The sequence below is a fragment of the Chanodichthys erythropterus genome, chromosome 2 (assembly GCF_024489055.1).
Source record: "Chanodichthys erythropterus isolate Z2021 chromosome 2, ASM2448905v1, whole genome shotgun sequence".
Taxonomy (NCBI): Eukaryota; Metazoa; Chordata; class Actinopteri; order Cypriniformes; family Xenocyprididae; genus Chanodichthys; species Chanodichthys erythropterus.
Window position 1 is genome coordinate 11,293,209 of NC_090222.1, and position 23,606 is coordinate 11,316,814.

The 23,606-nt window shown below is 38.9% G+C and overlaps 1 protein-coding gene across 9 annotated transcripts in view; it reads left to right on the plus strand.

The window, feature by feature from the left end:
• grb10b (growth factor receptor-bound protein 10b) overlaps window positions 1-23,606 on the plus strand; it is a 132,764-nt gene that overhangs the window by 29,667 nt on the left and 79,491 nt on the right. For 6 of the 9 annotated variants that reach the window (XM_067400988.1, XM_067401041.1, XM_067401048.1 and 3 more), the window contains exons 2-3: window positions 3,469-3,582; window positions 16,817-16,913. In XM_067400988.1, coding sequence (XP_067257089.1) covers window positions 3,532-3,582; window positions 16,817-16,913 — 148 coding nt within the window. In that variant the 5' untranslated portion in view covers window positions 3,469-3,531. The remainder of the gene's footprint in view (window positions 1-3,468; window positions 3,583-16,816; window positions 16,914-23,606) is intronic. The other 3 variants (XM_067401020.1, XM_067401034.1, XM_067401028.1) reach the window with 1 other exon arrangement.

The window sequence follows — 23,606 nt, forward strand, 5'->3', positions numbered from 1 at the left end:
TCAGTCAATCAATCAAATTTATAGTGCACTTTAAAAACTGTATTTAAAAACACATTAAATATATAAAAAATGAAAGAATAAAATATAAGCAAAAAATAACAAGCATAAGAATACATGTATGTATAAAAACTACATATCATATGCCTGTGAGTAGGCCTTAAGACATCATTTAAACATCTGTATACTGGCCACAACTGAAAACACACGATCACCTTTGCACTTAAGGCATGTGCCGATCTTGTGAAGGGTTGAATGTTTAACAGATTCCCTAATGTACTCTGGAGCCAAACAGGGGTTAAACGGATTGTTGTTGATCCATGATCCATATGGACCAGGACCCACGGTTCGGCACGCAAGAAAACGAGAAGTATGTGTATCATTATTTTGGATCCGTGCATTCGGTCTTAAAGTGACAGCAGCCTATAGTCAAGTCAAGTCAAGTCATTTCTGTACCTGAAATGAATACTACAGTTAGACCTTGTGGCGAGCAGGGCAGGCGAGAGCTGTGAGGAAACGGCGCGAGGCCGGTGACGCGAGAGATAATGAGCTCCACCTGTGAGGCGCACTGGCCTTCAGTCTCTCACGGAGGAGCTCCGGAAGCATAAAAGGAGGAGTGATGACAGTGAAGGACGAGAGAGGACCAGGCCTGGACTTTATTTTATGTTTTATTATGTTCGTGTGGCCGGCAGAAGTCCGCGAGGGCATTACTTTCGTTTTGTTATTTGTTTATTTTATTAAAGATTATTGTTTAATGTTTGCCGGTTCCCGCCTCCTTCTTCCTTATCTACGAACTTTGTTACATTGGTGCCGAAACCTGGGAGGAAGGAGGGACATGCTGTCGAAGAGCTCTCGCTGCTGAGGTGGATCACGGTGCTGCGGAGGTTGGGCAGCGCGGGAGTGAAGACCGCGAGAGTGTGCCCAAGGTGGTGGTGCTGGAGCCTAGTGACAGGTGGGACGGAGAGCTTGATGCTGTGCTCCTGGGACGAGGTGGGGTGGCTGCTGTCCACGAGGGAGCGGAGGAGTCGCCGCCGTTCTCGTGGGCCGGAGCCTGCTACCGTCTGCCATGAAGGGGAGGAGCAGGGGACGGCGGACTCGCTGCTGGCTGCCCTCAGCCGGAGGAGCCGTCGCCAGCCGCCAGGGGTGGATGAGGATCGGGCCGTCCACCGAGCGTCCAGTTCCATCGCATGGCACCGTGAGGAAGAGCCTCTCGGCTGGCTGAGGACCGAGCAGCAGTGTGTCTGGGAACCGGACCAAGAATTTCTTTTCTCTCTTTTTCGTCTTTTCCCTCTCTCGTTCTGTCGCTCCCTGTGCTTCCGTCTCCTTTCTCTCGTCTCATCTGTCCTTACCCCCAGGTGCTGCGGCCACCGAGACAGGCCCCGGCGGGGAGTAAGTGCCGTCTCGGGGTACCCCCCGGCCTGCGAGGGGCGATGGGGGTATGTGGCGAGCAGGGCAGACGAGAGCCGTGAGGGAACGGCGCGAGGCCGGTGACGTGAGAGATAATGAGCTCCACCTACGAGGCGCACCGGCCTCGAGTCTCTCACGGAGGAGCTCCGGAAGCATAAAAGGTGGAACGATGACAGTGAAGGATGAGAGAGGACCAGGCCTGGATATTAGTTTATGTTTTATTATGTTTGTGTGACCAGTAGATGTCTGTGAGGGTCTGCCGGCATTATGTTTAACGTTCGCCGGTTCCTGCCTCCTCCTTCCTTATCTACGAACTTTGTTACAGACCTTATTTAGGCTATATAGTATTTATCTCTGCTTGTATTTAGTGTATTTGCTCTTATTTTTTAACTGACTGTTCACTTGCCTTTAATAATGTTTTAACTTTATTAGTTAGGCAAGTAATTTTTGCTGTGGTATCAGAGTACTTCAATTGTGCTCTAAGTAATAAATGGAAAGCAAAGTTAACCCCATTCCCAAATTATTTTTTTTCTTGCTGATCTGAAAAATTATTGATCTGTGACTCAGTAATATGTAAATGATCCGAAGTCAGTAAACAGTAATATGATCCGAACCGTGATTTTTGTGATCTGTTAAACCACTAGAGCCAAACCATGGCTTTAAAAGTAAACAACAACATTTTGAACTCGATTCATTGCTTAATCTCCTTAGTATTTTAAAAAAGTTGTAACCTCAACAGAGATGACTGACAGACCTTTGCATATAAAGCATTACTATAATCCAGTCGCGAAAATATAAAAAGATATTTACCTTTTCAATATCATTTCTTGATAAAACTTATTTCAGTTTTGCAATCCTTATTAGTTGAAAGAAACTATTTTTTCCACCTCATTAATTTGAGGTCTGAGTCAAAAAATACACACAGATTAGTTCTTATCCATTTTATGCAGGATAAGAACCTTTATTGGAGTACACACCATGCTTTCTTCTTTTTTTTTTTTTTTTTACAATTTCAGTCTTTTTGTTATTTAAAAATTGGAAATTGGAATTCATCCAGCATTTTCAGATGCATTTTCCTGCTTTAAAAAGAAAATACAACTGCATATCACTGGCATAACAATGATATGAAATGCCATGTTTATTAAATATAGAGCCCAACAGCAACAGATAAAAGAAGAAAAGCGGCAGCCCTAGGTATCAAATAAGTTATAGGAGCAGAAGATGAATCCTGATTCCAAATCTTTACTGCTCATGTTCTGCCCTCCAGGTAAGAGCGGAACCAACATAAGTTCTCTAATTTACTCCAACACGCCACTCAAGGTGCTCAGAATGACTCAGAATGACATGATCCAGCATGTCAAAAGACAAGGCAGGCACAGTTTCCATGGTCAGCTTCCAATAAAATGTCTTGTAGCACCCTGATGAGGGCAGACTCAGTGCTATGGCTGGTTCTGAAACCCGACTGAAACTTATCAAGGATCTTTATTCTCATCAATTAGAACAATTATTTAAACTTTATTGTTATACTGTAGTAATAGTCATCATCCTTGGGGTAAACGGGCCTTAAAGTGTAAAGTTTGCAAACTCCAGTTCATGGGTCTTCTAATGTTTCTATGACTTTTAAAGTTTCAAAATGGTGAAGCAGCAAAATAAATACATACATTTAAGCTTGCTAGACTACATAATCCTACCCTCTGAAAATAAGGTACCTTTATATGAGTGAAAATATATAATTTTGGTCTCAGTGGAAATGTTCACTATTTGGAACTCCGTATGATCTGTTTGTTTAACATGTTCCTTCTCTCCTCACATTGCAAGTCAAGTTGCTTTCTCAGTGCCTTGAGTTTAAGGAGCACAATCTAGAGATTGTTAGCTCAGATTCTGTATTTTCCTCCTCTCGTTCTTGTTGTTTACTGACCCTGTGGAACTATTTGGGTTAAGAAGTGCTCTGTGCTATATTGGTAGTAGCCACTTAGACTCAACTAAGAAAGAGATGGCTTTTTTTTTTGTTTTTTACCTTGAAGAAACATTTGATGTAACATTTTTGTTTTGGTTTAATTTCAGACTCTTTCCTCATCTATCTGAGGTGGATGTGATATCTGAGAGAGACATTAAAGAACATATATCATGGCTGTGGCCGGATGTCCGGATTATTTTCTACACCATCCAAATTACCAGGTAAAAGATTGTTTATGCTTTTCTTTTTACATTGTTTACCCACCCTATACATTATTCTTGTCATTGTAACAAACACACTAGATAATCTGTCCTTGCCTTTAAACTGTAAAACACAGCCAGATTACAGCTAAATGTTCATGCAGTATTAGGCAGTTTTCCTTAACAACCTTCTTTGGTGTTTACTTATTAAAGTAATTAGTAACTACACTAAAACTACTAGTCAAACCTATGTGCCAACATTGGCCAAATTTCCTTGGAGTGTAATTGTAAGTAATAATATATAATTATTTACTAAAGAAGAAGAAATATTGAATGATAATGTCAGTGGACTGCTTGGGGCATTTTTTTGTTCAGAGCTGCCCTTTCCTGACTTGGGATATATCAGCCTGTTCTCATTGTTAATACATATGTATAAATATGTAACTTTCAAAGACACATAATATACATTTTTGTACGCTTAGAAAGGTGCTGAAACGTACAATATTGACATTTAAAAACGTAAAAAATACTTATGTTTTTTTTTTCAGCAAAATATCATAAAATATATATGTATAAATTCCTTTTTATCTTTTTGTAGATAAATGTAAGATCCCTAAACCCCATCCCGAACCTAAACATGCCCATTTTATACAGAATGTTAAAAGAAAAAAACATAATGGACAGAAATGTGTAGGAAAATGACCATTTTAGTAAAAATATAACATTTAAATGATATTTTGAGCCACTAATCCCACACCTACCCCTAAACCTACCCATAACCATTTCTTAAAACTATGAACTAGATAAAAGAATAACAGACAAACAAGCGTAATCACAGTAATTTATTTATTGCGAAAATATCAAAACTGGTACTAAAAGTAGTTAAAAGTCGCAGTCCTCTGTGGCGGTAATAGTTTTTTTTATGGTACAGAGCAGAATTTAACTTATTAATCCATGAAAATATGAATCCGACTTCTCTCCATGAGGGCGCACACTTATTTCAAATGTCAGTCCACTGAAACACAGCATGTCACAATCTGTGATGAAGCAGGTGAGAACCAATGAGCATTCGATATCAGTTCCGTAAACCATGTCGTAAAGGTTCTCGAGGGCACAACTTTCAAATTTGTATCATAAGTCATACGAGGCTTACGATATTGCATGTGAATATAGTCACAGCTTTTTATAAAATCATTATTTATAATACTAATCTTAGAACACAGTTTGTTATGAAATGTTTATTTATTTACATAACTTCTATAAGCTATAGTCTATTTTCATATGTGTGCTGCACAGTGATATACACAGTAGTTTGGTGAACAGGTGTTTTAAACTATCGCTGTTGATATACCATTTATTTTACCATGCATTGAATACTGTATTGATCAGCAGAAAAACAAAAAATATTCTGTAAAAACTAATAGTTGACTTGCTCAAGGAAGTTTTGTATGGTTTCTGAGAGCATGTGAGAGGAGGATAAAGTGGAGGGCTTCTGTGTATTTTGAATGTACCTGTCATGAGCTGTAGATTCAGAGTCTGAGGATGAATGAAAATGGGGTTGCAGTGAATGGCTATTGCATCAGTATGCATTCCTTTGGGCTGAGCGCATTGGATTCACATGGTGTAACCTGACGTAAGAGCATCTAAATTCTAGCCTCACTCAGTGGAGTAACTGGCTGGTTTTAAAGGGTTCTCCACGGTTGCCATTGTTTACAGTACATCCACGTGCAGCAGTTCAAAACCAACTGTGAAATTTCAATCAGGCCAAATCACCTTGTGGAGATCTGGCATTAGTACAGCTTGATTATAAGATCTTCTGGGGGACACCCAATGTCTTGCAAAATACCCAGACACTCTGAAATTAAATTAACTTGTCCTTTCAATGATCAAAGAATATAAGAATGTATATTTTTATTTTTTTCAACTAATTTTATGTTTCATAGGTACATTTGTTAAATCACTTTAAAAACTTTCTACAATTTTTAAGTTTTTAATTTTATCTTATTTATTATTTTTATTATTATTTTATTTTATTTTTTTATATATATTTTTACTTTAATACATAGCCTTTGTAATTTTACCCTTATAGGGCCTGTCATTATTTAATGCAACCCAGGCTCATTTGAAAAATACAGCATTTCTGAAAAAAATATATTAAAGTTGCTTCTTGCATGTTTTCACTTTCAAAGAAAAATCTCCAGTAAGTAGCCCTAAAAGCATGTTCAGTTTTATCTAGCTGAACGTGAATCTGGCAACATTTTATTATCTTGGTTGTATGTATTGCGGCAGTTCAGAAATGAAATGTTCACTGAGTGGTTAAATGCTTTACCTTATTTAAAAAAATAATCTAGCACCTACATTAAACTATACCCAATAGTGTTAACAGAAGCAAACAGGAGATAAAAACACATTTGCTGAAGCAAACATGCCATTTTAGTTTGCTGCTACAAATCTTTGAGCTCTTTTATTAACCATAATAGAGACGAAAGCTGACAAAGAGCAACTGAAAATAAGTGCTATATGTACAGAGAGAAACACTAGGGACTAAACAAGATAAATAACAAGACACAGGTGTAACACATAAAGTCAAATCAAACATTATGGCAACAGGTGAACAAAGACATGAAGCTGATCAGAACACAGTGCAAAACCAACTCAAAGTCCTAATAAAAAGGAGTGGAGGTCCGAGCCGCAGACGAAAGCCCGTAAGTCCGTAGCAAAGGCAGAGTGAAATATAACGAAGGCAGAGCTGGAGGGACGAGGAAGCCTGGTTGAACCGGAAGGACAATAGTCCCAGGTGGAGCAGAGGGAGCACGGAGCCAAGGTGGAGCCGAGGGAGCACAGAGCCAAGGTGGAGCCGACTGGTCGATGGGCCAAGGTGGAGTAATGGGCTTGGAGTTCAAAGTGGAACTAGAGGTTCAAGACACCAGGGCAGACTGGCAAGCAGCTAGCCCAAGGCAGATCCAAACTGCAGAGAGGAGCCGGTGAAAGAGTCAAAGGGTTCCCTGCTGGTGGAATGACCTGCCTAACTCAAAGCGAACAGCAGAATCTTTAGCCATTTCCAAGAAACTTAAAAATCTTTTTCATTAACACTTGACTCAGTAATACTAACACTTTCCATTATATCTATGATATATTGCTATGTGCACTGTGCTGGACTAACAAGGACGTACATATTGTTACTCTTTTGTTGGTTCAAATGCTTGTATTTTTCTCCTCATCTCCTCATTTGTAAGTCACTTTGGATTAAAGCATCTGCTAAATGATTAAATGTAAATGTAAAGGGCTGAAGGTAGCCAGCAGAGACAGGGCTGAAGAACTGGATAGCATGGGCAAAGAGTTACAAGATGATCTCCTTGACCATGACAGGGCAGGCAGAGAGTTCAAAAACTACCTCCTTGGTCGATATGGAACAGGCAGAGAGTTCAAAAACGGCCTCCTTGGCTGATACAGGACATGCAAAGAGTTAAAAAATGGCCTCCTTGGCTGATACAGGACAGGCAGGGAGTTCAAACATGACCTCCTTGGCCAATACGGGACAGGCAGAGAGTTTAAAAAAGCCCCCTTTGCTGATATGAAACAGGCAGAGAGGTCAAAAACAGCATCTTTGGCCAATACGGTACAGGCAGAGAATTTAAAAATGGTCTCTTTGGCTGATCTGGGACAGGGAGAGAAGGTGGGAGTGGGAGGCAGGGTGGGAACATCACAGGCCACACTGACATGGTGCTGGGCAATGAAACGGGCATGGTGCTAATCCTTTCACTTTCCTCTATGATTATAATGGGGTTCAAGCTCAGCACACTAACATCAACCTTGGTAGTATGGGCAGGGCTCCACTCCATACCCACATATTCTATTAGAACTACCACAGGAACAGACATAGGGACTGGCTCACACACCTTGTCAGCCTCAACTTTTTAGCTCGGGCTCCAGGATGAACTTGGCCTTGGGGGTATGCTTCTTGATGGAAATGATGGCTGGCTCTCACATTTGGTCAGACTTGGCCTTCCACAGCTCTGGGTCTGCGATGGGCTCTGGCTTTATGACATTTTGTACATTTGACAAAAATGTACTAAAATTGGAAAGGTTTTTTCTTTGCATTTTTCGTGTACAGACAACACAATTGTCAAAACACCTCGCATTCACACAGATCCCTGAAAATGACTAAAAATGCTTTATTATGCATATCAGGCTAGTAGATGGTGATGTCACTCTGTAAAGAAACACTATAGATTGAACACGTAATATGCATGCACACAATGTCACCGTTTTCCCAAATTGTTGTTTTTGTAGTTTACATGGAGACGATAACGGTATCCTTTTCAAAACTTGCACTTTGAATCCCATTTTCAATTGTCGCATAAATGAATGGCCAAAATACATACGTTTTTATTTGAAAACTGTGTAGTGTAAACGGCCCCTCAAAGTCCAAAACACAGGCAAAACGTGGCATTATCGTGACTCGTATTTCACGGGACTGCTCCACATCACATGTGCAATGCTGTATCATGTGAGCTACCAAGCAAGTGTACTATGTCAGAAAAGCTAAATCAATGGATCTGGTTCATGCACTATGGTAAGTGTTTTGAAGTCATAATATACAACCCGAATTCTGGAAATGTTGGGATGTTTTTTAAATTTGAATAAAATTAAAAATAAAGGACTTTCAAATCACATGAGCCTATATTTTATTCACAATAGAACATAGATAGCATAACAAATGTTTAAAGGGAGGAATACAATGTTATCCAAACAATGTTCCTCAACGTCAAATTGCAAAGGCTTTGCAAATCTCATCATCTACAGTGCATAACATCATCAAAAGATTCAGAGAAACTGGAGAAATCTCTGTGAGTACGGGACAAGGCTGAAGACCTTTATTGGATGCCCATGGTCTTTGGGCCCTCAAATGACAGTACATCACTCATCGGCATGATTGTGTCAATGACATTACTAAATAGGCCCAGGAATACTTCCAGAAACCACTGTCTGTAAACACAATCTACTGTGCCATCTGCAGATGCCAACTAAAGCTCTATCATGCAGAAGGAAACCATATGTGAACATGGTCCAGAAGCGCTGTCATGTCCTGTGGGCCAAGGCTCATTTGAAAAAATTGACTGTTTCAAAGTGGAAAAGTGTTCTATGGTCAGAGGAGTCCAAATTTGACATTCTTGTTGGAAATCATGGACGCTGTGTCCTCCGAGCTATAGAGGAGGGAGACCTTCCAGCCTGTTATCAGCATTCAGTTCAAAAGCCAGCATTTCTGATGGTATGGGGGTGCATAAGTGCATATGGTATGGGCAGCTTGCATGTTTTGGAAGGCACTATGAATGCTGAAATGTATCTAAAGGTTTTAAAGCAACATATGCTCCACTCCAGATGACATCTATTTCAGAGTAGACCTTGTGTATTTCAGCAGGACAATGCAAAACCACACACTTCAGCTATAACACAGCATGGCTTCATCATAGAGGAGTCAGGGTGCTGAATTGGCCTGCCTGCAGTCCAGATCTTTCATGTTGTGCATAAAATTGTAACATTTCTCAGTTTAAACGTTTGTTATCTATGTTCTATTGTGAATAAAATATTAGCTCATGTGATTTGAAAGTATTTTATTTTTCATTTTATTAAGGATAAGGATAAACTTTATTTGTTCCCGAAGGGAAAAGTGCTAGAGTGTTACTCTGACCATACAATAACATGACAGTTAAACAGACAGTTAAATTCAAATTTAAAAAATGTCCCAACATTTCCAGAATTTGGAATACTGTCACTAGTGTTCATTTCAGCTGGAAGCTGCATTGAATTGTATGTATTGATACGTTTTTGGTGTTTTGCAGAAATGTAGCTAGAGGCATGTTTTTCCAATGAGCCTAGGTTGGAAAATTGTTGATCTCAATTTTAATTGCACCACAACGAACAATTTTGCCAAAAAAGTGTTAGTGTATTTGTTTAACAACAGTCAGTATCAGTGAAGATCATGCTTGTGATGAAATATGAGATGTGATGTGTAAAGAAAACAAAGGAAAATTTATGTGAATATCACTTTAAATTTAAATGTCAAAAAAGGTGTTATTTGGTCAAATTATTTTGTTTATATTTATAATAAATATAAATTATATATATTTATATTAAAAAAAAAATTGATCATTTCCATCACAAATGAATTATGATTTGAGATATTTGTTTATGCAGTTTTTAAAAATAAAAGCAGAAATGAAACTCTGGGTTTGGGCCAAATTCCGAGCTCGGACCCCTCTCCTCAGACAGCACACCAAATACACATATTTTACACTATATCTGATTGTTTGTTAGTGTGAACTTGTGAAAGAGGGTCCAGCAGACTATACCACTTAACATTTTTTTATGTATTTGAGAGGAGGAGGAATGGTAGATGCTTTTAGATACTGGTTAATAAAATGGAGCTGCCCTCAGCATCCGTTTGTGCCTGTGTCTGGTAAGTAAGTGGGATTTTGGGCCGGGTTCCAAGCTTGGCTAATACAGGAGGACTGGAGGCCTGCCACAGCACTTCGAGGAGAGCTCCCTAACTACTGTTTTAAAGGAACTGCTGAACTGGCTTTTATTGAGCTGGGCCTCTCGCCTTTGTTCTTTCAATTAAGATGATGAGCTAATGTTTGAATTGCTCTGAGAGTGTAAGCCCCTTCTTTCAGGATCTTCATTAAGCGTGCGTAGGCTTGAATTGAATAAAAATGTAGCGCTAAAGGGAGCGTTACTCTAATGTACTCTGTTTTCCTGAGCATCCATAATTAAAGAGGTCTTGATATAATAACATGATAAATCAAGTAGGGCTGGTAAATTAAATTGATATGCAGAATATTAAGCAAACTGTGGTGGCTGCTTTTGAATATATTATGCGATCTATTCCATTTTCCGCTTTTTTTCTTTTTTTTTTAGCTTAGAGGATGTTATTGGTCAGAGCAATATAACTTTTGCCAATTGAAGATGAACTGCTCCAGAAATGTGGATTTGTCATTAGCCTACCAGCCATATTGTCTTATTCCTCATACTGCTTTAGCCATTAAAGTGCCTGTTGTTGGAGTGGATTGGTATTTTCAGAGCTGTAAATTTTTTTCGCCCAGAGTTTTATAGCTGCTTTTAGAGTGAATTAAGACAACATATGGTTCCTTGTTCCTGGAAGTCAATATTCCTGTTCTTGGTATTTCTAAGAACTTGGGGATTCAGCATCAAGGTCTTTTATGTTCCAGACACTTTCTCTGAACTGAAGTAGAATATTTGAGAACCTAGTGGGTCTGGCACATGAAAAGACAATATTCTAATATTGCTTTATATTCTCAAGAAAATCAAAGAAAAAAAAAACAGTATTCATTGACAGAGGGATCTAAGCCATATCTAGAGACAAGAATATCATAAAGACCTGTAAGCAACCCCCTAGCAACCACTTTTATGTTTTAATTTCTTGTATTTCTTATGCCTTAATGCTGATACATATATTAAAACATTAGATGGTATAAGCATTGCATTAAAAAGATTGGGATCAGTAATTTTTTATTTATTTATTATTATTATTATTTTTTTAAAGAAATTAATACTTTTATTAAGCAATGTTGCATTCAATTATTCAAAAGACCTTTACATTGTTTGAAAAAAAATTCTATTTCAAATAAATGTTGTCCTTTTAAACTTTCTAATTATCATAGAATCCTGTCAAAATAATATATCAGTTTCCAAGAATGATTTCTGAAGGATCATGTGACACCGAGTTGACTGGAGTAATAGCTGCTGAAAAATGAGCTTTGCCATCACAAGAATAAATTGCTTTAAATAGAAAACAGGTATTTTCAAATGTAGTAACATCTCACAACATTTACTGTTTTTACTGTATTTTTAACCAAAGAAAAGAAGCCTTAGTGAGCATAAGAGATTCAAACATTAAGACATTTTAATGACCCAAGACTCTTGAACAGTAGTGTACATCTTTATGACTCTGTGCTTGTTCCTCTTGTATTCAATATTTATGCCACAATCTGTACACCTAACAGACCAACGCACAGTGGCTGTGAGTAAAAAGTAAAGTACTTTATGAATGTGGGTCTGTTTTCACAGGGTAATCCGTCCTGCCAGAGGAATTCACAGTAGCTTGACCGTCTGAGGATAAGCAGGGCTGAAATATCACCTTTTGTACCTTAAGCATTATATTTATACTGCAGGTTTGAAGGATAACCATATCAGTACATTAAATGCTTGACTTAGCCATGTTTATATGTTATGAACCTTATGCTTTAGAATATACAGAACATAAGCAGGTAAAGTCAAGTCAGGTTGGCATTGTAGGAGATTTATGAACCTTAATAAACACCTCATGGATATATATTGCATTCACCTGTTAGCAGCAACTTGATCTATGTACAACAGCATCTGAATGGTTATTACTTTACATCACATGTATTTTTGGGGAGAAATTAACCATAACACCATTGAATAGTTCCCTTAAAACATAAGATGTATGTTGTTTTACAACTTGTTTTCACACATCCCATTTCTTAAGGTTTATAAAGAATATTCTTCATTGAAACTAACGTCATCTTGATAACCAAGTACATAAACTTCAGAAAGAAAAATTACACCACAACTGTGACAGTCATAATTTGTGTAAAAATGAATATACTGATTTCTTTTAAATATTCAAATTATTTATATTTAGTTATTTTGTAGATTATAATACTTTGATAAATTGAAATAATAATAATTAATGTTTATTATAGTTTTATTATCACATAGCAATATGTTTATTATTATTATTTATTATATATATATATTTTTAAGTCATACATAAAATGTATTTGAAAAGCAAAACTAAATTATGAAGGAGTATTAAAAAGTTAAGACGTTTTATTTCAGGCAATGCAGACCTATACAGTAGATTATTGTCTCAGACAAATTTAAAGCATGATATTAGAAGTCTTAGCTCTGTCTGGGCCTTCTGCTGAGATCAGTCAGACAGAACCACGGTGGCTTCCCTCAATACGAGTATGGGTGGAACTTAGAATGGATCAGTCACACTTGGCTAGCTTGAACCTCCACAAATGCTTGCATACACACAGGCTTTTTGCCCTTTAGAACATTTCAGTATTTTAATGCCAAAGTCCAGGCGTATTGCTTTAGAATTAACTGTTAGACTGCAGGACACCAAAGAAGAGGCTAGAATTCCGTGTATGTTCAAAGACTCCATCTGATCATATAAAACACCTTCAGGCCTTTAGTTTTACAATGATACATGATTAAACATTATGAGAATTCTTACAGAAAAAAAGATTGATTGCTCTCTCAAAGCCAATCTGATGTATTAGTGTGGAAATAAAAATAAACAGTTTTATGGACATTCTGTCAAAGCATAAGGAAGTTGTATGAACAAAACTGCTCTGAAACACAGGTTGAGGATCCAAATGCAGTTTTATTAGAGCAATCCAGAATTCTAATCCATAAAAGGCAATAGGTGAAAACACAGGGCAGATAATCCAGCAAGACAACAGGGCAGAAAAACACAGGCAAACAGGGAAATCCAGGTAACCAGGCAGAAAGTCAAAACCAAAACACAGGTAACCAGAATAGTGCTCAGAATTGCAGTGTAATAACAAACAAGACTTGACAAAGAATGAGAAAACACACAGGACTTATATAGGCAGAGTTAACATGGGTAATGAGAAACAGCTGAAAGTAATCAGGCATAATGGATCCAGGCAACACATTATAGGAAATGCAGTCCATGATGAGATAACAAAGACAGAAGGAGTACCCTCTGGTGGAAATCAAGGACACTCCAGCTGGCAGGCTTAACACAAAGTATACTTCACTTTTTACACGTACACAAGGGTCAGTGTACAGTGCACGTGATGCAAATTTCGTCATCAAAATAGTATGCGCGTACTGAACGTACAACACTAATTTTTGTACTACTGTGCATACTTTGTATGCACAGATCGCAAATTCACATTTAATTTTTTTTAGTTAAATTAGTCTTTAAAAGCGGCCTCCTTGGCTGAGACTCAGGAACTTAAAAAGGCCTTTCTGGCCAAGACGCAACAGGCAGGAAGTTCAATAATGGCTTCTCTGGTCATAACATGGCAGACAGGAAGTTCACAGGCGATCACCGTGGTCATGTCAGGTCCGACAAGAAACTAAGGGACAACCTCCGTGGTCATATCAGGGCAAACAGGAAACTCGGGAACAACCTCCATGGTCGTGTCAGGGCAAACAGGGAGTTCATGGGCAGACACCACCGCTTTGGGGGAAACTAGATCAGGTTCCACCACCTCTAGAGAAGCATATGCATCCCAGACACATAGAATGGCCATCACTTTAACAGGGAGTACAGTTGATGGAGGCAGAACCTCTGAGACCCCCAGACTTGATACCACCACAGAGATGCCAGCTGTCGCACCGACATCAGCGGTGTGTCCGCCAAACTTGAAGCCAGTCTCAAATGCCTAGGGACCACCTTGGTAGCTTCAAGTGCAATGTTTATGACGGCCGCAATCTCTGGCGTGGCGTCCATGATGGCTGGAGACTCTTGCGTGACGTCCATGATGGCTGGACACTCTGGCCTGGTGGCCATGATGGCTGGAGACTCTGGTGTGGTGGCCATGATGGCTGGAGATGGTGTGATCCTCGAGGACTGTCACAGATCAGCAAAGATTGTAAAGGTTTGCTGAGTCAATAGGAGATGAAATCAATGAGAGCAAAGTCTGGGAGATCAGTGAAAATAGCAATGTCCAGAAAGTCCTTGATATGGTCTTCAAGTGAATGAGTTCCTTGGCAAAGGCCAACTTGGGTGACTGTTGGATCCATAGAGGCAAAGTGTTTTGTGATTAAACTGCTCTGAAGTACAGGATGAGGATCCATATGCAGCTTTATTAGGTCAATCCAGAATCATAATCCAAAAAACAGGCAATAGGTCAAAACCATAAACTGTAAAAAAAAAAAAGAAAAAAAAAGAAATATGGACGTAGTGTCCGTGACATCACCCGTAGGTTTCTGAAGAGTATTTTGAAGCCTAAAGTGGGCCGTCGCCATCTTGGCATCGTGTTACTCTCGGATAACTGAAAATGGGCAAAGAGGTGGGACGTGGTTGGAACTGAGTTGCCTGGTTGCTGAAACCACGCCCGCCTAGCTCTACGTGACCAAGTTAGCTCAGGCTTAGGAGCTATCTATCTGTCTTAGATACTATCTAAAATATTAATAAAGATAACAAGTTATAGTGGCTGAAATTAGCTGAGGTAACGTGAAGGCTCATAGATAGCAGACAAATGGCTAGTATAGTGACAGCAGCAGCAATCCACCTGTCACTCAAGTGGCCACGCCACCACCCACAGGTGTCATAAAGGACCTGTATAGACCAAAACCACATTTTGTACCAGGCTGTAAACATGTTTTTCTGCTGTAAAGTTGGGCATTTTAACATGGGGGAGACACAGATTTGACTCCCTTTTGGAGCCTGTCTTTAGCAGCCAGTCAATGAATTGCAGTTTAAGTCACTTCCGTGTTGGTTTCAAGAGAAACCGCATGAGGTTGTTGCTTGGTCAAAACACAGGGCAGATAATCCAACAAGACTCAGAAAGTTGGGTCAGAATTGCAATGTGACAACAAACAAGACTTCGCAAAGAATGATAGAACACACAGGGCTTATATAGGCAGAGTTGATGGATGGATAATGAAAAACAGCTGAAAGTAATAAAAAGTCTGGGTAATGAGTTATGGGAAATGCAGTCAATGATGAGATAACAAAGACGGAAGGAGTGCCCTCTGGTGTAAGTCAAGGGCACTCCAGCTGGCAGGCATTGAAAGTATGAGCATACAAAGAGAATTATTTTGGAACATTCAGAAATGAATGAAAATGTTGATTCTTCTTGAATTTTTTGGATTCCACGTTAAACCAGTAATGTGAATGTTGGTGCTGAAAAATGAAAAATGGGAGAAAAAATCCTATAGACTTGCATTGAAGGTGGGACCTGAGCCATATCTGGTCCAAAACTCTTTTATTGTTTTTGTCATGAAAAATGCTCATAATAAACATTATCTATGATGTTTATCATCATCAAGATATTGATCTAATGTATATGACAAAAATGTCAACAACAACTGTTCCTTTTGCATTCAACAATGATACCAGCAGCACAGCTGTAAGTGTGCGGAATCCATAAACACTTAAACGCATTTACATAAGAAAACAAAACAATCTTGCTCTGGTTCTGGAACATTGTACATAGCATTCAGAAGCCATAAAACTACTGACGCTCTACAGCCACATCACAGCCAGATTCTGGGTTTTGTGGTCTCGCTATGAGAACCATTTCCAAATACGAGAGTGCCACAGGACATTCTGTTCTCATCTCGTGCTGTGAAAGCTCCAATCAGCGCTGAAAGAGATATCCCACAATCCTTGATCCTACTGCGCTCAAACTGAGCTTTTTTTGTTTTTGTATGCCATCCAAGAGTTCAAAGTGTTCCCCTCTGGTGAGACAGCAAAGAGTCTCTGTTATGGAAAGGAGTTTTTGAATCGAGTCGCCACCTGTAGTTTACACACGGAGAACGTGGCTCCCAGCTGCCAGTTGCTTTAGATCTTGTTCCTTGAATACAATGGCACAGTTTCAGCTTATCACATGGCAGGGCCGCGTCTGAACGATGCTGTTTTTCTCATAGCCTGTAAACACGCCCGTGACCCTCCCCAGATACAGCAGGGGGGCATCCGAGGACAAGGAGAGGGCCTCCTCTCATCTCTTTCATCATAGATTGGGCAATTGCATCATGGAAGTTCCCTTTGCTGAAAGAGGACGGGAGAATTTTTATACATAGACATACATGTGAACACGCATTGGCCCTTATAGACACATCTGACGTGGTTAGAGCTGTCTGATATTGTATGTGGACTGTAAATATAATTTTCTTAATCAGTATTTTTGTCTTGTTTTCTAGTAAACAAAATTAAATAAAAAAAAATGTCTTAGATAATAAAACTTGTTTTTCAGACTGTACTGAATTAAGATTATTTTTCTTACCCCATTAGAATTTTTTTTTTCTTTTTTGAAACATAAGCCTAAAAAAAGCTTTGTTAAATATGAAAGCCTTTGAGATAAGAAAAATAAACTGATATTTTCCTTTATGGACATTAAAATTAGTTCCAAAGTGTATGCTTGTGTGTATGTGAGTGAGTGAGTGGTGTGACTAATGTAAAAAAATGCTTTTAGCATGACCACTTTATTGGCTTCTGTCTCAGCAGGATAATGTAGAACGAGCTGCCAATCACAGACAGGCAGATCTGATTGGACCAAGTTTTCAGCAGTCAACCAATCGGAATTCACCCAGCCATCAAGGTCAGTGAATTAATAATTTGCATGTGCACTTCATAAATTTCTTAAAATAAGATTCCCTGGCTCTGATATTTGTAATGACTGTACATTTTTGGGTTATGGTGTGTTTTTTTCCTTCAAAATTTTCTTAATATCCAAAACAGAAGTAAATAGTTTTTAATATATTTGCGGAATTGCTCATAGTTTAATAACTCACCCGAAATTAACAAGTGTGTATGTGTGTGCATACTTGATTATGGGCGGGAGCCGTCTGTCTCACACACTTGGACTTGGGTGGGGGCTGTCTGTCGTAGATGCCTTTTATGGTTGGAGACTTGCTCATTAAGTTCAAACTGGGATCTATATTCAGGCCTCTTCCGCTGTAAACACTCCAGCAGTTCAAAGGCTTGATTTGTTAAGACACAGGGTGCCACTCATTAAGCCTCCAACTTAATTGTGCCATACAAAAATACAGAGACATGATATTTGGAGCATGAGATTTAAGCACAATATCGCCTCAGCATGGGAGGTAGAGCCTGAAGTTTTTTTTTTTTCTTTTTCTCTAAAAGTCTGATGCTGTCATTGAAGTAAATGGAGCAGAAATTCTCATCCAGGACTTTTCAGAGTACACCGCAAATCCTCACAGCTGTGACTACACTAAGCATTTGGTTGTAATACCCCTTAATATTTCATATTGGTCTTTGTTGAACACAGTTATTTTCTGTTGGTTAATGGATTTTTTAAACATGGTTCTGTAAACATTTATTCAGACTGTTATCTGACCACTCTTATTACACATCTAATTGAATGAATGTATGAAAAGCTAAAACAAAATTGAAAAGCATGTTCCCATGCCTATTCTTTGACCCTGTCGTTTTCATACTCCATTGAATACAACAAACTTTGACAACAAAGGTCTTATTTTGGGATGCTGGAATGCAGCTAAGAATAGATGAGAAGCATTTGTTTGTCAGATCTCAGATTGAGGCCAGAACTGGATTATGAAATTTATTGAAACTGAGGTGCTTGAAAGAAATGTGAAAGTTTTATACATATTGCATTTTTAGTAAGAATGCATGATTTGAATGGATATTATTAGGCTGGATTATTTTTTGTTGGATTGTGGAATATTTTGATTGTGGCAGTGATTTTTCAGGTTGGTATAATCTCTATTGTTAGATTATATTTATCAGTAATATTTCACTGGGACACAGCTGTATTTCACTGCAAAAAGGATTTAGCAATGCCCTGTATCCTACCATATATATATATATATATATATATATATATATATATATATATATATATATATATATATATATATATATACGCGTCCAACTCCCACGCTGGAGACCCAGGTTCAAAGCCCGCGCAGAGCGGGGCGAGTAGGACTGCTGGGTAGAGGGGTTGCATTGGTGCCGTGAAATATTGAAGAGCAGAGATACAATTGTAGACCTCTTGGAGTGTGTAGACTGCACCTCCAATAGTCTATGTAAAGTGTGGGGCCTGGTACCATTCCATTCTTAATCACTTCCTAGGAAGAGAAAGATTTTCTGATGCACTGTATGCTGATAAGCCTTTTGGTGCTGTTTTCACAGGTATGTGTTTTATTCGAGTTTGTCATGTTCTGTGTTGAAATATTAGCCCCAGCTGAGTGTTAGCTATTAGCACATGTGTGTTCTAAGCTCACACGTGCTCTCCTGTATAGCTGCGCCATCTTAAGGTTGCGTTCTTCTCTCCTCATTTCATTTATATAAAATATGTAAAATGATGGTTACTTGAATTTATATTTTCACTGTATTAATGTGAATTGTCTGTATTAGTGTTTTATATTTTATTATCATGGATGTATGCTTTATTTAGAATTTATATATGTGTTTGTGTATAAGCTACGATATTCACCAGAGTTGCCAGTTATCAAAAGATCAGACTCTGTGTGACTACACCAGAAGTGACTTGTCCTGGTCTGCTTTAAAGAAAAGCTAAAAACAAAAAATTTGTTAAAACCAGTACACAATATTGACTTAAACCTTCAGTAACATGCCACATTGACTTTCACATCAACTTTGCTGTCAAGTAGTTTACATAATTAGATATTCTTCACATATGTAGAAATATATCTGTCAGCTTTTCTTTTCTGGAAGGAAAAACTGAAAAGCAGATAGATGTTTAACTTAGATTTTATTAGAATTTCAAACAAAAGACTGGGGCAAGCCACCTGGCTCTGAGCAAACTCAAAGAGGGGCAAATTAGAAGAGGTCAGACTGGCATGGATCAGGCCAGAGAAACTTGTCTGTACAGCAATCAGATCCAGATGGGAGATGAGAGAAGAGTCAGACAGGTTTTACTAGGTGGATAACAGCATAGACCAGGCAAGTCATTACCAAGGTTAGTGGTGAGCAGAGATCAAACATGGGTATACAGTCCAACAATGTATTCAGCGCCAATAGATAATACACTGACCAGAACCAATAATGAGAGCGAGAGTCAGCACCAGGATGGGCAGTCCGTTGTGTTCTGGCAAAACTGAAACCACAACAATAACTGGGCAGAGGGCAGTGATGTATGCGAAACAAAAACTAAACCAACAGACGACCAATAATCTCGACAAGACTAAGAGAGATGCACGTGTGAACATGAAAGGCGCAATATAAAGTGGGGAAATCAAGAGAGGGTAGAAAAAGCTGAGACAATGAACAGAAGGGGCATGGGGAGACCCCAAGACAGGTTTGACACGGGAGCACGGAAGACAGGGTGGACACGACAGAGGGAGTGGGGTAGCCGAAGCTGCACTGCTGCCGGAATTATGACTTTAACAATGGGGTATGTCCTTGGATGCCACATTACTGGCCAGAACCCTCATTGGCAGGTGGAGCTACCTGGGTGCCACCCTCCCATGGTGGTCTGCAGCTCTTTTAGTGCATCCTCTGGACTGGACCAGCACCTCCATGGCTTTCCTCCCAGAGGTGGCAGCACTGGATGAAAGGTACCCTGAGAAGAGAACAGAGGAGGTTGATAACCCAGGCAACACCTGAATGGGTCCACTCAAGGACACCAGCAATGAGTTGTAAGCATACTTAGCCTACATCAGCTGCTGACTCCAGGTATATGGGTTATGGGAGGCAAGGCATCACAGCATCCACTCGAGATCAAACACGCTCAGTTTGGCCATTGGTCTGTAGATGGAATCATGAGGACAGACTGAGTAAGGACCTTGGTTTAATTTCTCAGCCGAAGAGTTTTATTGGACACAAAGCCACATCAGCAACAAAATATATTTTCACTTCGTTTTATATGTTAATAAGTCTGTTTGATTTTCTGTGCTAACTATGCACGATTATATGGTTATTTGCATTTTATTATTTGCATTAAAAAAACCTCATCCATGAGGTTTCACCCAAAATTGAAACTTCTGTCATCATTTACTTCGTCTCATGTCTGCAGAACATAAAACCAGTGTTCTTCAATATATCTTCTTTTGTGTTCTGCAGAAGAAAGAAAATCACACAGATTTGAGTAAATGAAGACAGAATTTTCCTTTTTTGATGAACTATCATGTTAATTAATTGCTAGTTGAGATATTTACTATTTCTGGGCTTGAAACTGGAAGGCAGGATCGGACCACAGAGTTATTCAAGGTATTCCTTTGTTGAGGTCAGTGCCTCTCCTACACCGCATAGTTCTGATGGACCCTTGGGCAGCAATATCCAGGGCATTGTATTCTTTAGAAGAAAGAACGGTTTTAGTGTGGTGGCCGGACGGGGCTTATAAGATTATGGAATGTGAGGTATATGAAACTCACTGATTAGATTGATGTTTCCCAAGAACAGGCTGTGAGCTCCATTATTATTTTTCGAGATTATCCCTCTCTATTTATGCTCTGCTGTTTGACTGCCAGGGGCATTTTTACCTATAATTCTCTCTACTTTTACATTTTAAAAAACTACTTATAAAAAACTGCTTATTGCAAGAAAGCTGTTTAAGACATGTCGTCTGAAACCTGTATGACTTTACTCTGGAATGGCAAAGAATATATTTTGAAGAATTTTGGTAACCGAACAGTTTTGGTTACAACTGACTTCCATTGATTGAAAAAAAAACACTGAGCTAGAAGAAAGGAAGAGAAAAAGTTGCAACGTGATTGTGAGTAAATGACAGAATTTTAATTGTTTTAGTGAAATGTCCCTTTAATCCATGTATAAATGCGTCACCATCAGTAAATTATTTTCTCCATATATCACGTTTCCCTTTAGGTGAAATTCTGCAGGTGAATTGCAGTCATCTCAATAGGAATCCACATGATTGAGAATTTTATGTGAGGGACACTTGAGGAAAAAAAATGTATCTGTGTGAATTTTACATCAGCTTCAAGTTTATTAAACTGTTAACTCTCAAATTTGCTGCGTTTACCAAAGCTGCTGGATTTGGAAGTGACCACTGAATAAGCAGTGCTTCATGCATCACTACACTATTGACAATGGACATACCTTGCCTGCAAATTTTTGCCAAAGTTTTGCTAATATGACTCCACTTTTAACCTGTGACATCATGTCATTTCATGGCAGAAATGAAATATATTGAGTGAATATTGACTTCAATTCCACCCTTATCCTCACACTAGCTATTGTATGACCATAGCGGATTAGTTATATAGACACATTTTTTTGTGTGTGTTTTTGTCCTCTTTGGAACTTGATTCAAGATTCTGTCACCTTTCACTTTATTGTATATTGTACATATTGGAGAATTAGGATCAGCACTGCATACATTAACTATCAAAAATAAAACTCAGGCTCATATTTTCTTCTCCCACTCCTTCTCTATATGAATCCCCCACCCTATATATTTCCCTCCCTGTCCACCCCTCCTGTATGGTGCTTATGAAGGCACTGTATTGTTTAGCCAACATGGGAATGCTTTAGAGTGCTGTCTATATCTGTGAAAAGACTAGCTCCACTGCCTCCTTACACATGTATACATCCATGTGTGTGTGTTTTTGAGGCACATATCTCCCCCCACGGGTCTTTTATAGGACGTTCCTGCCCAAGCGACTCCTCCTTTCCCCTTTCAGTGCTCCTGTCTCTTTGTTCACTCACAATTTGCATGCTAATTGTCACCAGCTGGATGGTCTAATGGACTCAGTCATAAACATGGTGCTATAAAACATGGTGCTTTTAAAACTTTGTCTTTAACAGTCTTTGGCATAAGTGAATCAATTTAACCACTTTGTCTTGGGCAAAGAACCAGCAGACTCAAAAGTAGATTAGCTTAGATGTATTTTGTCACTGTGCCACTAATGGAACCAGATACACTGTGATAAATTAGCTCATGCACACCACTGCTAAAGTGGACCCATATGAAAATCAGTGTCATATCAGGGTGTGTATCACCCCTTACTAATCATTGGAAACTTCCATTTTTAATACAAATTATTCTAAAAACCTTGGGACATTATTTAAGTAGACAAATATCTTATGTTGTGTACACACTTTACAATTTTAGCCCTGATTTTCACTCGCTTAGAGTTTTGTGGTAATCACCAACAAATGCCCAAAGTCGGTGCTCATTTACAAGAGTAACAATCGCATAATGTGTATTATCAAAGACACAATATGAGAGAAGAGCCGATGCATTGCCAATGCCGTGAGATGTTTAGATGCAAAATATCTGGATCTGTCCGCAGTGTGAAATGTGTTTTGAGAGAGCAAAATACAGGGCAAGGGAAAGTTTAGGGACAGAATCATAGACCTGCAAAAGAACATCAGCAAGTATGGCTTCTGCAAACAACCATTCTCTCCTCTGTATTCTTCTTTTTTTCTTTTTCTTCTTTTCTCATTTTAGGTCTAACCAGCTATATTTAATGTTTGTTTTGGTGCTGTTGTTAGAACACATCTGTGACTGCTTCCTAATGTGATCCAAAAAATTATAGTCCAAGGCACACTTCAGATTTAAATGATTAAAAAGCCTTTATACAACTGGCTAATTCATATAGAACACTTTTTAAAAATACATAATGGGGTTTCATTAACATATGCCTTCTTCAAAGTGCAACCTACAAACACATCAGTGCTTCAGAAAAGGGCTCTTACCCAGAACAGAAAATTTGGACACACCTGTTAAAATGAAGTAGCACACAAAGATAATATCAGAAAAATGTCTCAGGTTGCGTATGAAACCAGGTTCCATGAGAAGAGGAACGAGATGCTCCGTCTTGGTGTTTATGCTATGGAGAACGGCATCAGTGTGACCGGTGTTTGAGGCAAGTTTAAACAAACACCATTAATCATTGGCTGAATGCAGTCCATGACGTCACATGTGGAACGCCTGTGAGTATAAAAGGGTGCCTGAGTTACATGTCATCAACTCTTTTGTCTGAAGGAGCGAACGTCCCTACCATTATTCAGGAAGGGAGGCAAACAAGAGAAGGACATATTGCAGTTTGCCTAATAACTCTCATAAACCAGGCTCTATACCCCAAGGTAGCCACAGGGGGGGGTTAAGGCCCTACCCCAATGTAACCGGGGCAGAGCAGTTCATACCCTGACTTGCCTGTAGAAGCACGCATCTAAAGTAGAGCGTATATATCTCTACTTCAAAACCCAACAATAGTTGGGTAGGGAGGCAAAGAAATAGAAGGAAGCTTCCCACCATTATTCTGTTTACCTTTGCATCAACCCTAGGGTTGTGAGGCTTAAGCATGGTTCTCCTCAAGAAGTT